General features: G+C 51.6%; 3 protein-coding genes across 5 annotated transcripts in view; 2 read left to right on the top strand and 1 right to left on the bottom strand.

The window, feature by feature from the left end:
* The window catches only part of PSME2 (proteasome activator subunit 2), a 4,295-nt gene extending 3,065 nt beyond the window's left edge, over positions 1–1,230 (top strand). The window contains exons 7-11 of the mRNA XM_017544718.2: positions 124–192; positions 347–414; positions 578–632; positions 927–1,013; positions 1,109–1,230. Of these exons, the coding sequence (XP_017400207.1) occupies positions 124–192; positions 347–414; positions 578–632; positions 927–1,013; positions 1,109–1,189 (360 nt within the window). The 3' untranslated portion in view covers positions 1,190–1,230. The remainder of the gene's footprint in view (positions 1–123; positions 193–346; positions 415–577; positions 633–926; positions 1,014–1,108) is intronic.
* A 1,427-nt stretch (positions 1,231–2,657) lies between these two features.
* On the top strand, positions 2,658–5,266 carry EMC9 (ER membrane protein complex subunit 9). 2 transcript variants are annotated; one of them, XM_017544671.2, is made up of 6 exons: positions 2,658–2,866; positions 2,955–3,165; positions 3,307–3,383; positions 4,616–4,685; positions 4,776–4,870; positions 5,034–5,266. In XM_017544671.2, the coding sequence occupies exons 2-6, from the start codon at positions 2,968–2,970 to the stop codon at positions 5,218–5,220; spliced, it is 627 nt and encodes a 208-aa protein (XP_017400160.1). In that variant the 5' UTR covers positions 2,658–2,866; positions 2,955–2,967; the 3' UTR covers positions 5,221–5,266. The 2 variants fall into 2 exon arrangements, with proteins under 2 accessions (XP_017400160.1, XP_017400161.1); XM_017544672.2 differs by lacking the exon at positions 2,658–2,866 and having other exon boundaries at positions 4,444–4,685.
* Positions 5,259–8,273, bottom strand: PSME1 (proteasome activator subunit 1). 2 transcript variants are annotated; one of them, XM_017544670.2, is made up of 11 exons: positions 7,924–8,270; positions 7,208–7,240; positions 7,023–7,085; positions 6,796–6,906; positions 6,662–6,707; positions 6,434–6,531; positions 6,115–6,183; positions 5,962–6,029; positions 5,824–5,878; positions 5,663–5,749; positions 5,259–5,484 (listed from the first exon to the last, which is right to left on the bottom strand). In XM_017544670.2, exons 1-11 carry the CDS (start codon positions 7,960–7,962, stop codon positions 5,404–5,406), a joined length of 750 nt encoding a protein of 249 aa, XP_017400159.1. In that variant the 5' UTR covers positions 7,963–8,270; the 3' UTR covers positions 5,259–5,403. The 2 variants fall into 2 exon arrangements, with proteins under 2 accessions (XP_017400159.1, XP_017400157.1); XM_017544668.2 differs by lacking the exon at positions 5,259–5,484 and having other exon boundaries at positions 5,501–5,749; positions 7,924–8,273.
* Positions 8,274–10,650: the final 2,377 nt, after the last annotated feature.

The raw sequence follows: 10,650 nt of genomic DNA, 5'->3' as shown, positions 1-10,650 counted from the left end.
GATGGTCTCGATCTCTTGACCTCGTGATCCACCCGCCTCGGCCTCCCAAAGTGCTGGGATTACAGGCTTAAGCCACCGCGCCCGGCCTTTTGAATGATTCTTACATGATACCTCTTAACACAGGTAATCACATGGATCCAGCACCTGATCCCCAAGATTGAAGATGGAAATGATTTTGGGGTAGCAATCCAGGTAAGAAAAGGGTAACTGAAGTCTCCTCACTGGGAGTGGGGAGAGACTTGGAGGGTGAGAGTTAGGAGTAGGACATGAACCAGAAGGAGGAGGAAGGTAGTGTTTGAAGAGGGAAGGACATGAAGTGTTGTCTTTGCCTCCCATGTCATCACAGGAGAAGGTACTGGAGAGGGTGAATGCTGTCAAGACCAAAGTGGAAGCTTTCCAGACAACCATTTCCAAGTGAGCGGAGCTGGAAGACCAGTATAGGGGGGCAGTAGGGGCATTTCTTTGGGACCCCCAAAGCTGGGTAGCCCCATCACGATGATGGGAGACTTTGGGGAGGGTCCGAGGGAGTACATCTCCCTCAACACTCATTCCTGTGGTATTCCCTTGCTTCTGGCAGGTACTTCTCAGAACGTGGGGATGCTGTGGCCAAGGCCTCCAAGGAGACTCATGTGGTGAGTGGATAGTCCACCTGCCTTTTAGCTGGGGGTGGGAAGAGGAGGTGTGGAGGAAGAGGTCTTCCTTGTCTTGTTTGTGACCTTCCCAATATTAAGCTAAAAGCATTGCCTAGAAAAACAGATTTGGGCTTCAACAACCTTGATCCTTTTCTCTGCTCAGTCCTTTGGGATCCTATTTCTTGGTGCTAAGAAGGGGTTCATTCTCTAGTTAACCTATTTCCTGTAAAAGGAAACCATACACATGTCCCAACATCCCATGGGACTGACTCAGCTTTGCCTCCCACATTGCAGATGGATTATCGGGCCTTGGTGCACGAGCGAGATGAGGCAGCCTATGGGGAGCTCAGAGCCATGGTGCTGGACCTGAGGGCCTTCTATGTGAGTGTGGAGTAAGCCCTTAGGGCAGGTGGATGAGTAGGGGTGGGCAGGGGATTGACCAAGAACCTCATTCTTGCTCCTTGGCCTTCTCCCAGGCTGAGCTTTATCATATCATAAGCAGCAACCTGGAGAAAATTGTCAACCCAAAGGGTGAAGAGAAGCCATCTATGTACTGAACCCAGGACTAGAAGGAAAATAAATGACCCAAATAAAAGACCTTCCTGTGTGTGTCATTCATTCAAAAAACATTTATTGAGTGGCACCTATGTCCAGACTGAAGATGAATGTCGTGGGAAGGGGTGGGTGTCATGAAGACAAAGATGAATTAGATGCCCACCGTAATCTTAAGAGGCCCTCCAAAGGAACAGGATGGGGATTGTTACATGCCATGACAAACATGCAGATAACCTGTATTTTGAAATTCCACAATATTGTTTTCATTCAGAGGTCTCATGAATTAGTGGAAGAGGTGGCATTTGCACAGAGCCCTTACAGGAATAATCAGGCTTTGGCTAGACATGGGGACATCAGGAATGAAGAAAGAATCCTCATTAGTTTGGGACAAGCCTAGAAGGAGAATGAGGTTTTGCTGGGAGAACTATGGATGAATGATTGGACTCCTTCTTAGGGGCTGGGAGGGAAAAAAATAACGCTCCCAAGGCATTGTGGTTAAGGAAATACACCGCAGCACATTATGGGAAGGATGAATCTGTAAGTTTTTCTTACTGTCCTCCCCCACACCCCTTTCAGCCAGTCACTGTCTTTATCTCTGCTTTTCGTAATTCAGCCCTGGGCTGGTGGTAGAGACAAGGGTTCTTTTGCTGTGATCTTTGCTATAAATTCCATGGGATTGTTCTTTAATTCAAGGCCTTACCCTGTTATAGAATATGAGATAAGAATGTGCTGTGAAGCACTGGACAATCTGGAAGCCTGCTCTCATACAGATATCATTAAATCCTTAAAGGACCATGGGCAAAAGATAAGAAACCAAGGGCAAGAAAGCCTTGCAGTCGCGAAGGTAACACGGCTCATTAGTAAGTGACAGAGCCGATCTAGCGTACAGATCCAGTCATCCCATAATAGGTGCAAGGCAGTCTGCTTTATCTGCAGAGCTCCGTGACAACCGACTGCGGGCTAGCGCTCCATCCCCGGGGCTTGGCCGGGCCAGTGGTGGTGGGTAACACGGGTAGCAAGCAAAGCCAACCAGCAACCGAGAGCAGAAGTCGGAGAACCTAGCCAATAAGAGTGCGGGCAATTTTCTTTTTACTTTTTTCTTTTTTNAAAAAGATTTTTTTTTCTTTTTTTTTGAGACGGAGTTTCACTCATGTTACCCAGGCTGGAGTGCAATGGCGCGATCTCGGCTCACCGCAACCTCCGCCTCCTGGGTTCAGGCAACTCTCCTGCCTCAGCCTCCTGAGTAGCTGGGATTACAGGCACGCAACACCATGCCCAACTAAGCGGGCAATTTTCTTTGCTTTACAATTGTGGGTTCTTTCCAGTCCGCTGGAGACAAAGGCGGGGCAAGGTTGGGACGCGGCCGCTGATTGGACAAAATGAAAGCCTTTAGCCCTATCAAGGAGCACTACGTGGGTGGGACTTCAGGAGCCAGTTCTGCACCCAGCGGTAGCTTGCTGAGTCTCCCAGGCAGGCGCTGAGTCGCGACCGCCCGCTAAGGGCGCGGGAGGCGGGGCTCGGTGCAGAGGGATGCAATCGGGACCGCCTCCTGGGCCGGGCCGGGGTCGGGCTCCTGTACCCAGGGAGCAGGCCTGCGAGCTACCGCGACCCTAGTCAGCGTTGTACCCGAACCGAAGTGAGAGGGCACGGGGAAGAGTCAAAGAGGGTGCCGAAGCGCTCGAGGGAGCTTCACGGACGCGAGCTGGGCACCGGCTCGCCTGGGCGGGGAGGGGAACCGGCTCTAATCCGGCTTGCTGTTTCCTGGGCAGCCCTGCTCGCCATGGGGGAGGTGGAGATATCTGCCCGGGCCTACGTGAAGATGTGTCTGCACGCTGCCCGGTACCCACACGCCGCAGTCAACGGGCTGTTGCTGGCGCCACCCCCGCGGTCCGGAGAATGCCTGTGCCTCACCGACTGTGTGCCCCTCTTTCACAGCCACCTGGCCCTGTCCGTCATGTTGGAGGTCGCCCTCAACCAGGTGCCTCGGTTGGATGCCCATCCCCCACCGCGAACCCACCCAGCACCCCAGCCCAAGTTCATCCCCAGTCCCTTGGCAGCAGTGCGCATCCACAAAGCCAGCGGCACGATTTAGTGACTGATGGCCCCTTTCCCACGACAGGTGGATGTGTGGGGCGCACAGGCCGGTCTGGTGGTGGCTGGGTACTACCATGCCAATGCAGCAGTGGACGACCAGAGGTGAGTGGCGTAGCCAGAGGCAGAAGGAAAGGATTATGGTGGGAGGGATGGGGGGAGCGGCACGCAAGAGAACCAAGGTCATTCCTTTAATCTTTCCTTTATCAAAGCGTAGGAGTAAGGGCTTTACATGAGGTACTATGCTAGGTGCTGGAGTGAGGAAATACAGAGATGAATAGGACAGAGCCCTGCCCTGGAGTGGTGGGGGCGGGGAGGACAACTGTATATCAACAGACTGATTTTTTTTGTTTGTTTGAGACGGAGTCTTGCTCTGTCGCCCAGGCTGGAGTGAAGTGGCACAATCTTGGCTCACTGCAACATCCGCCTCCTGGGTTCAAGCGATTCTCCAGCCTCAGCCTCCAGAGTAGCTGGGATCACAGTCGAGGGCCACCATGCCTGGCTAATTTTGTTTGTTTGTATTTTTAATTGAGACAGGGTTTTGCCATGTTGGCCAGGATGGTCTAGAACTCTGGACCTCAGGTGATCCACCTGCTTCAGTCTCCCAAAGTGCTGGGATTACAGGCATGAGCCACCGCACCAGGCCAACAGACTGATCTTGCTTTAACTGAGGTGTCCCCCAGGTGCTGAAAGAACAGAGAAAGCCCAATCAGGAAACTTCCAAAAATAGGAAAGTTTCCTTATATATAGAGAGAGAATTATATACATAATATATATAAAATATATATGTAATATATATATAAATCATATACATGAAGCAAGTTAGAGATACTGTTTTGTAAATTTGTGTTTCTTCCTCACTTAATAAATATTTGACATCATTCCATTTCCACACCAAGATCTACCTTTCCCTAATAGCTGTATAGTCTGAATATGGATGTACCATAATTTATGTAATGCTTTACATTAAATATTGAAGTTTCCAATGTTTTATTACAGTCACTGTCCTATTATTACTGTAACTTCTTTGTAAGTAGAATTTCTGGGTCAGCATATGTATAGTATGTATACAGTTTCAATTTCGATGGTTGTGCTGTTACCTTCCAAAAAGACCACCTTTGGTTTCCACTCTCACCAGCAATATCTGAGCACCTGTTTCCCACAGCACTCAAGCATCAAGCAGTCGTGCATCAAGCATCCAGCAGGCCTGATCCCCGCAGGCTGGCTACAGGGAAAGGCCACAGCTGCGCCCACATCTATGAGACCTGGGAGGCCCAGCTCAAATGGATGGGTTTTGCCCACAGTTGGCTCCTCACTCTGATCTTCCCTCTACACAGCCCTGGGCCCCTGGCCTTGAAAATTGCTGGGCGAATTGCAGAATTCTTCCCTGATGCAGTACTTATTATGGTGAGGCTTGGGTTACCAGGTAGGGAGGTAAAGAGAAAGTGGGGTGGGGGGACCCTTGAAATTCTCACTTGCCCTTCTTTCTCCACTCAGTTGGATAATCAGAAACTGGTGCCTCAGCCTCGTATCCCCCCAGTCATCGTCCTGGAGAACCAAGGTCTCCACTGGGTCCCTAAGGACAAGAACTTGTGAGTACCCCATTTCCTCTACCTCTTCTCAGAAGCCCAAGGCTCCTGGGTCTCCCCTGTCCTTGGCCCTGCCCCAAAGGTCTTCCTCTAGACTCAGTCTCTGTTAAGTCTGTGTCTGGCCCCACTACTTGCTGTTTGACCTCCATGGGGGTTACTATTTCAGAGTGATGTGGAGGGACTGGGAAGAGTCAAGGCAGATGGTGGGAGCTCTACTGGAGGATCGGGCCCACCGGCACCTTGTGGACTTCGACTGCCACCTTGAGGACATCCGGCAGGACTGGACCAACCAGCAACTCAACACTCAGATCACCCAGTGGGTTGGTCCCACGAATGGAAATGGAAATGCCTGAGCCAGGGCGGTCCAGATCCAATAAAGAGACTTGGGCTAATGGGCAATGGTGTAACTGTATTTATTGTGCCTGGGAGGCAAGGTGAAGGAAAAATCTCAACAGGAGCAAGTTTGGGGAAAGTCTGGAGTCCCTAGTAAAAAGCAGGAAGGTGTCTGCTGTACCCCTCACAGAATGGGAGCGATCTCAATAGATCATTCCCTTTGTTTCTCCCCTGGGCTTCTTGAGTTTCTCGAAGTTCTTCAGGATGATGTCATATAACACAGCCTGCAGGGCCAGGGAGGAGTGGAGGTCAGTCGGAGGCCTCCAGTGGCTCTGTACCCCATTTCTAGCCTTGTGGAGAAGCTGAGCTTTGTCACCCTTAACCCCCAGCCTGCAGGGTCAGGGAGTAGGTGGCCTGGGAAAGCTGCCTCTGCCCACCCCTGCCCTGCCCTCGCCTCCTCACATAAGCATTACGGATCTCCATGACCATCAGCCTGATGTCGCGGTACTCTGCCTCATCCAGCTCGTGCACCAGCTGCCGATAATCACCCTGTGGGAAGCTCAGGTCAGGCCTGAGTTGACATGTGTCCTTCCCCCATGCACCCTGACCTGGGCCTCACCTACCACATGGGGCTGCTTGGCTGCTTTAGTTACTGCATCACCACGCTCAGAGAAATACCTGTGGAAGAAGTGTGTATGGAGTAGGAGATGAACGAAGTCTCTGTCCAAAACAAAGCAGTATGCATGTGGGTGGTCACTCACTTAGAGATTTGAGTGTGGAAGCCTTCTAGCTTGGTGTGGAGGCTGGTCATCAGCTCAAATACCTTCTCCTAGGGGGAAAAAAAGCAAGGGGGAAAATGGAAGGAAGTATGGACTAGAAAGGAGAGTGGGGAAGTGGGGCAGTAGCACTCTCACCTGGACAGCCACTCCAAAATTGTTCCCATCCTCAATCCGAGGTATCTGCAGCTGCAACCACGTGGTGACCTGGGAAGAGGGAATGGCATCATGCCACATCAGCCCTCTACCCAATTCCCAGTTTCGTATCCTCCCTTGCTTCCCTCCCCACACTGGGTGGAGGCATGCCAGGTCTATCCTGAGCCCCAGGGCCTGGACTTATGTTTCACTTGCTGTGCCCTCTCTTGCTAAAACCTGGCAAGTGCCAGGCCCTAACTAGCAGGGACCAAGAGGACAAGGGTTTGACTTGAAGCTTTAGAGTTGAAAGAGGAGGGCTTGCCAGGTTGAGCTGCTCAATGACATCCCTGATCTCAGGCTTCAAGCGCTGCAGAAGGACCACAATCTTTTCATTGCAGTTCACTGGGCCACAGGGAGGACCTAGAGAGTGAGCAATGTGTCAGTCACATGATTATGCCTATGTGAGAGGTGAAGGGGAGAGTGGAAAGAAATCCTTAGGAGGACCTCCTGTGGGTGGGACTCAAGTCTCTTCCCACCGTCATAGTTTTACCTTTGTCTTCATCTTCCCCTTTCTTCTTTTCATCCTTGTCTTCCTTCTGCAGGGAAAGAGGGGCTCATATGAGTCAGGACTAAGGCTGACTTCCCCCATGGTTGGATCCCTCCTCCCAGGTCTTCCCAGCTTGCCTCCTGCTGTTTCTTCCGCTCCTCTTTTTCTTTCTCCTTGACTGGATCAGGCACTGGGATATCCAACGGGGACTTCAGATTGCTCAGGTTGGCTTCATTGAGAGCTGGCTCCTGGTGTAGGGTGGGAGGAGGGCTGGAGGTGAGGGTGTTCCTCTCACCTCACTCTCACGACCTCCCAGACTCTTCTCTTGGTCTTTACTCCCTAGCTCCCTGCCCAGCCACGGTACCTTTAAAAATGCATCCAGCTCAGAAATCTTCTTGGGGAAATAGCTCCCGAGCAGGTTCTCTGTCTGTGTGTGAGGTGGGGGTGGAGGAGGATGGGAGTCAGCATCAAATGCCTGTCCTAGGTGGTGAGGCAGGGTTGAGCAGTAGGAGTTGGGTAGGAGTGGGGCTGCTAATGGGCAGGTCTTACCTTGGTACAGAGGTCTTCACGAAACACATCCACCTGTGGGGCACAGACATCCCTTCAGAAATCTGGCTTTAATGCCAGTTCATTTGAGGACAATTCCCTTAGGGTTATGCAGGTCCTGACCTGGGGAAGGGTGGAGTGGATCCCTCTAAGGCTAGACCTGAAGAAAGCGAGATAGACGCCTGTAGAGGGGGTTGGGGTGGTGGAGGAGTGGATCTCTGCAGACCTGGATCTGGGAAGGGTGGAGTGGGCATCCCTGGGGCTGGATATGGGGGATGAGAACGTTCCTGGCGGTGAAGGGCCAGTGGTTCATGTGAGAATGGATCCCTGGGGTCACCTGGGTAGTGTAAGGAGGGGTGCTGAAAGGCCTCTGCGAGTGGGACAGGAACGGAGTGGGCCCCGGGATCCTCCCTGACGGAAAGGCCAGGAAGTAGCTGGAGCAGTCCCGCCCCAGGTCTGTGGGTGGCCCCGGCCCCAGGCCAGCGGAGTTCCCCTCCATGCCAGCTCTCCGCTTCACCTCACCCCGCCGAACCACAACCGCCTCGCCTCTCCTCGCAGGTAGCCGTCGCCGCTCTCTCCGGACCGCAGGTGCTTCGGGCGCCCCGGCTCGGCCTGCTGCCCCCGACCCGCGTGGGAGCCTGGAGGGCGGGTCGGGGATGCCCCCGGCCGCTCGAGCCACGCCTCCCCAGTGGGCCCTTCTTAGACCCGGTGGCTCTCACCTTGGCTTGGGCCTCGGGACGGACCCTGAGTGTGGTCATGGCCGGGGTGAGGGTCCTAGCGCCGCACGAGGAACGGAGTGGGCACCGCGAAGGGAAAGCGAAAGCAGCGCCAGCACCCCGCTCGGCCTTCCTGGGTAGTGGAGCGGGGACGGCTGGAGGAGGCGGGGTCAGCCCTGGGAGAGGGGCGGCGCCGCAAAGGAGGGCGGTGGGCGCGGCTCCCCCTAGCGCGCACAGGCGCTCTTCGCCCACCTTCCCCGTGCCGCCTCTCCAGGGCCAGCTTCCAGCCTCCCCCGCCGTCCGCTGGCCGGGTCCCCGCCTCTCACCGCCAGCCACCGGAGGACCCTGCTCCTCCCATCGCCCCGCCCAAAGCCGTCTCTCCGCGCCCCGCCCTCCCCCTCCGGCCTCCCCTCCCCCATCCCCTCCCCTTCCCCTCCCCTTTCCTTCCCCTCCCCTCCCCTCCCACCTCCCGTCTCCCTTCCCTTCCCCCTCCCATCCCCCTCCCGCCTCCCCACTGACTCCCCACCTGCTGCTCTTCTTCCCCTGCTCGGCCTGGGACAGATAAGCCCTATTTAGGGCTCTTCCGTCTTTCCCCAGAAATGGAACAAGACCTGGCCTCTCTTTCCTAACCTTGCCAGCGTGGGCCTCTGGCTCTGCCAACATCTTCCGCACCTGCAGCAACACTGGCACTAGAGCAGGCACCAACCCGGACCAGCTCTCTCCTGGACCAGGGCTACAGATGTCATTCTTCTATAACCCAACTCACGGAACAGCGGGTTCATGCCTCTCTGGCTTAAAACCCTTTCTCTGCTGCCTGTTGACCTTAGAATGAAATCCAAAAGGCTGTCCTTCGTGGCCTGCCTGGCACCTGTCTCCCCTTCAAGTTCACTTTCTACTGCTTGCCTCCTCATTCATTACGCTTGCAAATACTTGGGTTATTTCTCAAATGTGTCGTATTCATTCCTGCCTCAGAGCCTTTGCCCTTGTTAATAATCCCTTTGCCTAAAACACCCTTGCCCTGGGTGTTGTCATTCGGTTCTCAATTTAGATGTCACGTCTTCAGAGAGAACTATTTTCATCATCCTCTATAAAGAACCTCCCTCCAAATCTACTACAAATTAGCCTGTTTTAGTACATTCATAGCATTTATTTCTATTAGCCAGTTTTTTTTTTTTCTTTTTTTTACAGGATAGTGATTTAAACCAGGTTTTGGGCAAACTTTATTTCTATAAAGGACCAGAGAGTAAATATTTTAGGCTTTATGGGCCTGCCATTGTAGCAGGAAAGCTGCCATATGTAAATGAATTAGTGTGGTGAAATCCAATAAAACTTTATAGACACTGCAATTTGAATTTCATGTAATTTTCTCCTGTAATAAAATCTTCTTCTTTTGCTTTTCAACCATTAAAAAATGTAAAAATGGCTGGGCACAGTGGCTCACGCCTGTAATCCGAGCACTTAGGGAGGCCAAGGCAGGTTGATCACTTGAGGTCAGGAGTTTGAGACTAGCCTGGCCAACATGGTGAAACTCGTCCCTACTAAAAATACAAAAATTAGACCGGTGAGTGGTGGGGGCCTGTAATACCAGCTGCTCGGGAGGCTGAGATGGGAGAACTGCTTGAACCTGGGAGGCAGAGGTTACAGTGAGCCAAAATTGCACCACTGCTCTGCAGCCTGGGCAACAGAGTGAGACTCTGTCTCAAAAAATAATAAAATAAAAATGTAGGCTGGGCATAGTGGCTCATGCCTGTAATCCCAGCACTTTGGGAGGCAGAGGCGGGCAGATCACCTGAGGTCGGGAATTCAAGACCAGCCTGACCAACATGGAGAAACCCTGTCTCTACTAAAAATAGAAAAATTAGCCAGGTGTGGTGGCACATGCCTATAATCCCAGCTATTCAGAAGGCTGAGACAGGAGAATCACTTGAACCTGGGAAGAAGAGGTTGCAGTGAGCTGAGACTGTGCCATTGCACTGAAGCCTAGGCAAGAAGAACAAGACTCCATCTCAAATAATAATAATAAAATGTAAAAAAGTTCTATCTTTTTCTTTTTAAAAAATTTTTTGTAGAGACAGGGTCTCACCATCTTGTCCAGGCTAGTCTCAAACTCCTGGGCTCAAGTGATCCTCTTGCCTTAGCCTCCCAAAGTGCTGGGATTACAGGTATGAGCCATCACTGCCAGGGCTCTGCCTAAAAAAAAAAAAAAAAAAAAAAAAAAAATTATCAGTTTTCCCGATTTTTGTTTTCATAGTTATGAGCAAATAATGAGAGACCAGAAGATAAAAAAAAAAAAAAAAAATTATAAAAACTATTCTTAGCTTTCAGGTCATACAAAAACTGGCCACAGGAGGGCCAAAGTTTGCTAATTCCTGGTTTAGAAGATAGAAGATACACCATATTGTCTAGCTTTGTAATCTTGGCTCCTCTGTTTATTAGTTGTGAACAAGTTACTTAACCTCTGTCTCAGTTTTTGCAACGGTACAATGGGAACACTACTACCTCAATTTTTTTTTTTGCCAATCAAGATCAGTACAACCTACCTCATACTTTTACTGTTGTGAGGACCAAATGTGTTAACTTTTGTAAAGAACTTATAGACACTTAGAACAGTGCCTGGCACAGAGTAAACAGAGTGCAAGTGTCTGCTATTATTTGTGTGTCTATTATCTGCCTTCCCCCGTTAGTTCATAAGCCTCCAAACAGCAGAAATCTTGTCTTTTTTTTTTTTTT

The sequence above is a fragment of the Cebus imitator genome, unplaced genomic scaffold, assembly GCF_001604975.1.
Source record: "Cebus imitator isolate Cc_AM_T3 unplaced genomic scaffold, Cebus_imitator-1.0 Scaffold170, whole genome shotgun sequence".
Classification (NCBI taxonomy): Eukaryota; Metazoa; Chordata; class Mammalia; order Primates; family Cebidae; genus Cebus; species Cebus imitator.
Note: the sequence above shows the minus strand (reverse complement) of the source record. Positions and strands in the feature narration are given on the sequence as shown.

Excerpts from the sequence above, each read along its gene's own strand:
- EMC9 (XM_017544671.2), top strand. The coding sequence starts at position 2,968 with ATGGGGGAGGTGGAGATATCTGCCCGGGCCTACGTGAAGATGTGTCTG. Across the intron at positions 3,384-4,615 it reads GCAGCAGTGGACGACCAGAG|CCCTGGGCCCCTGGCCTTGA; the intron begins GTGAGTGGCGTA and ends CCCTCTACACAG. Across the intron at positions 4,871-5,033 it reads GTCCCTAAGGACAAGAACTT|AGTGATGTGGAGGGACTGGG; the intron begins GTGAGTACCCCA and ends TTACTATTTCAG.
- PSME1 (XM_017544668.2), bottom strand. The coding sequence starts at position 7,962 with ATGACCACACTCAGGGTCCGTCCCGAGGCCCAAGCCAAG. Across the intron at positions 6,030-6,114 it reads ATTTTGGAGTGGCTGTCCAG|GAGAAGGTATTTGAGCTGAT; the intron begins GTGAGAGTGCTA and ends TTTTCCCCCTAG. Across the intron at positions 5,879-5,961 it reads TTCCACACTCAAATCTCTAA|GTATTTCTCTGAGCGTGGTG; the intron begins GTGAGTGACCAC and ends CTTCTTCCACAG.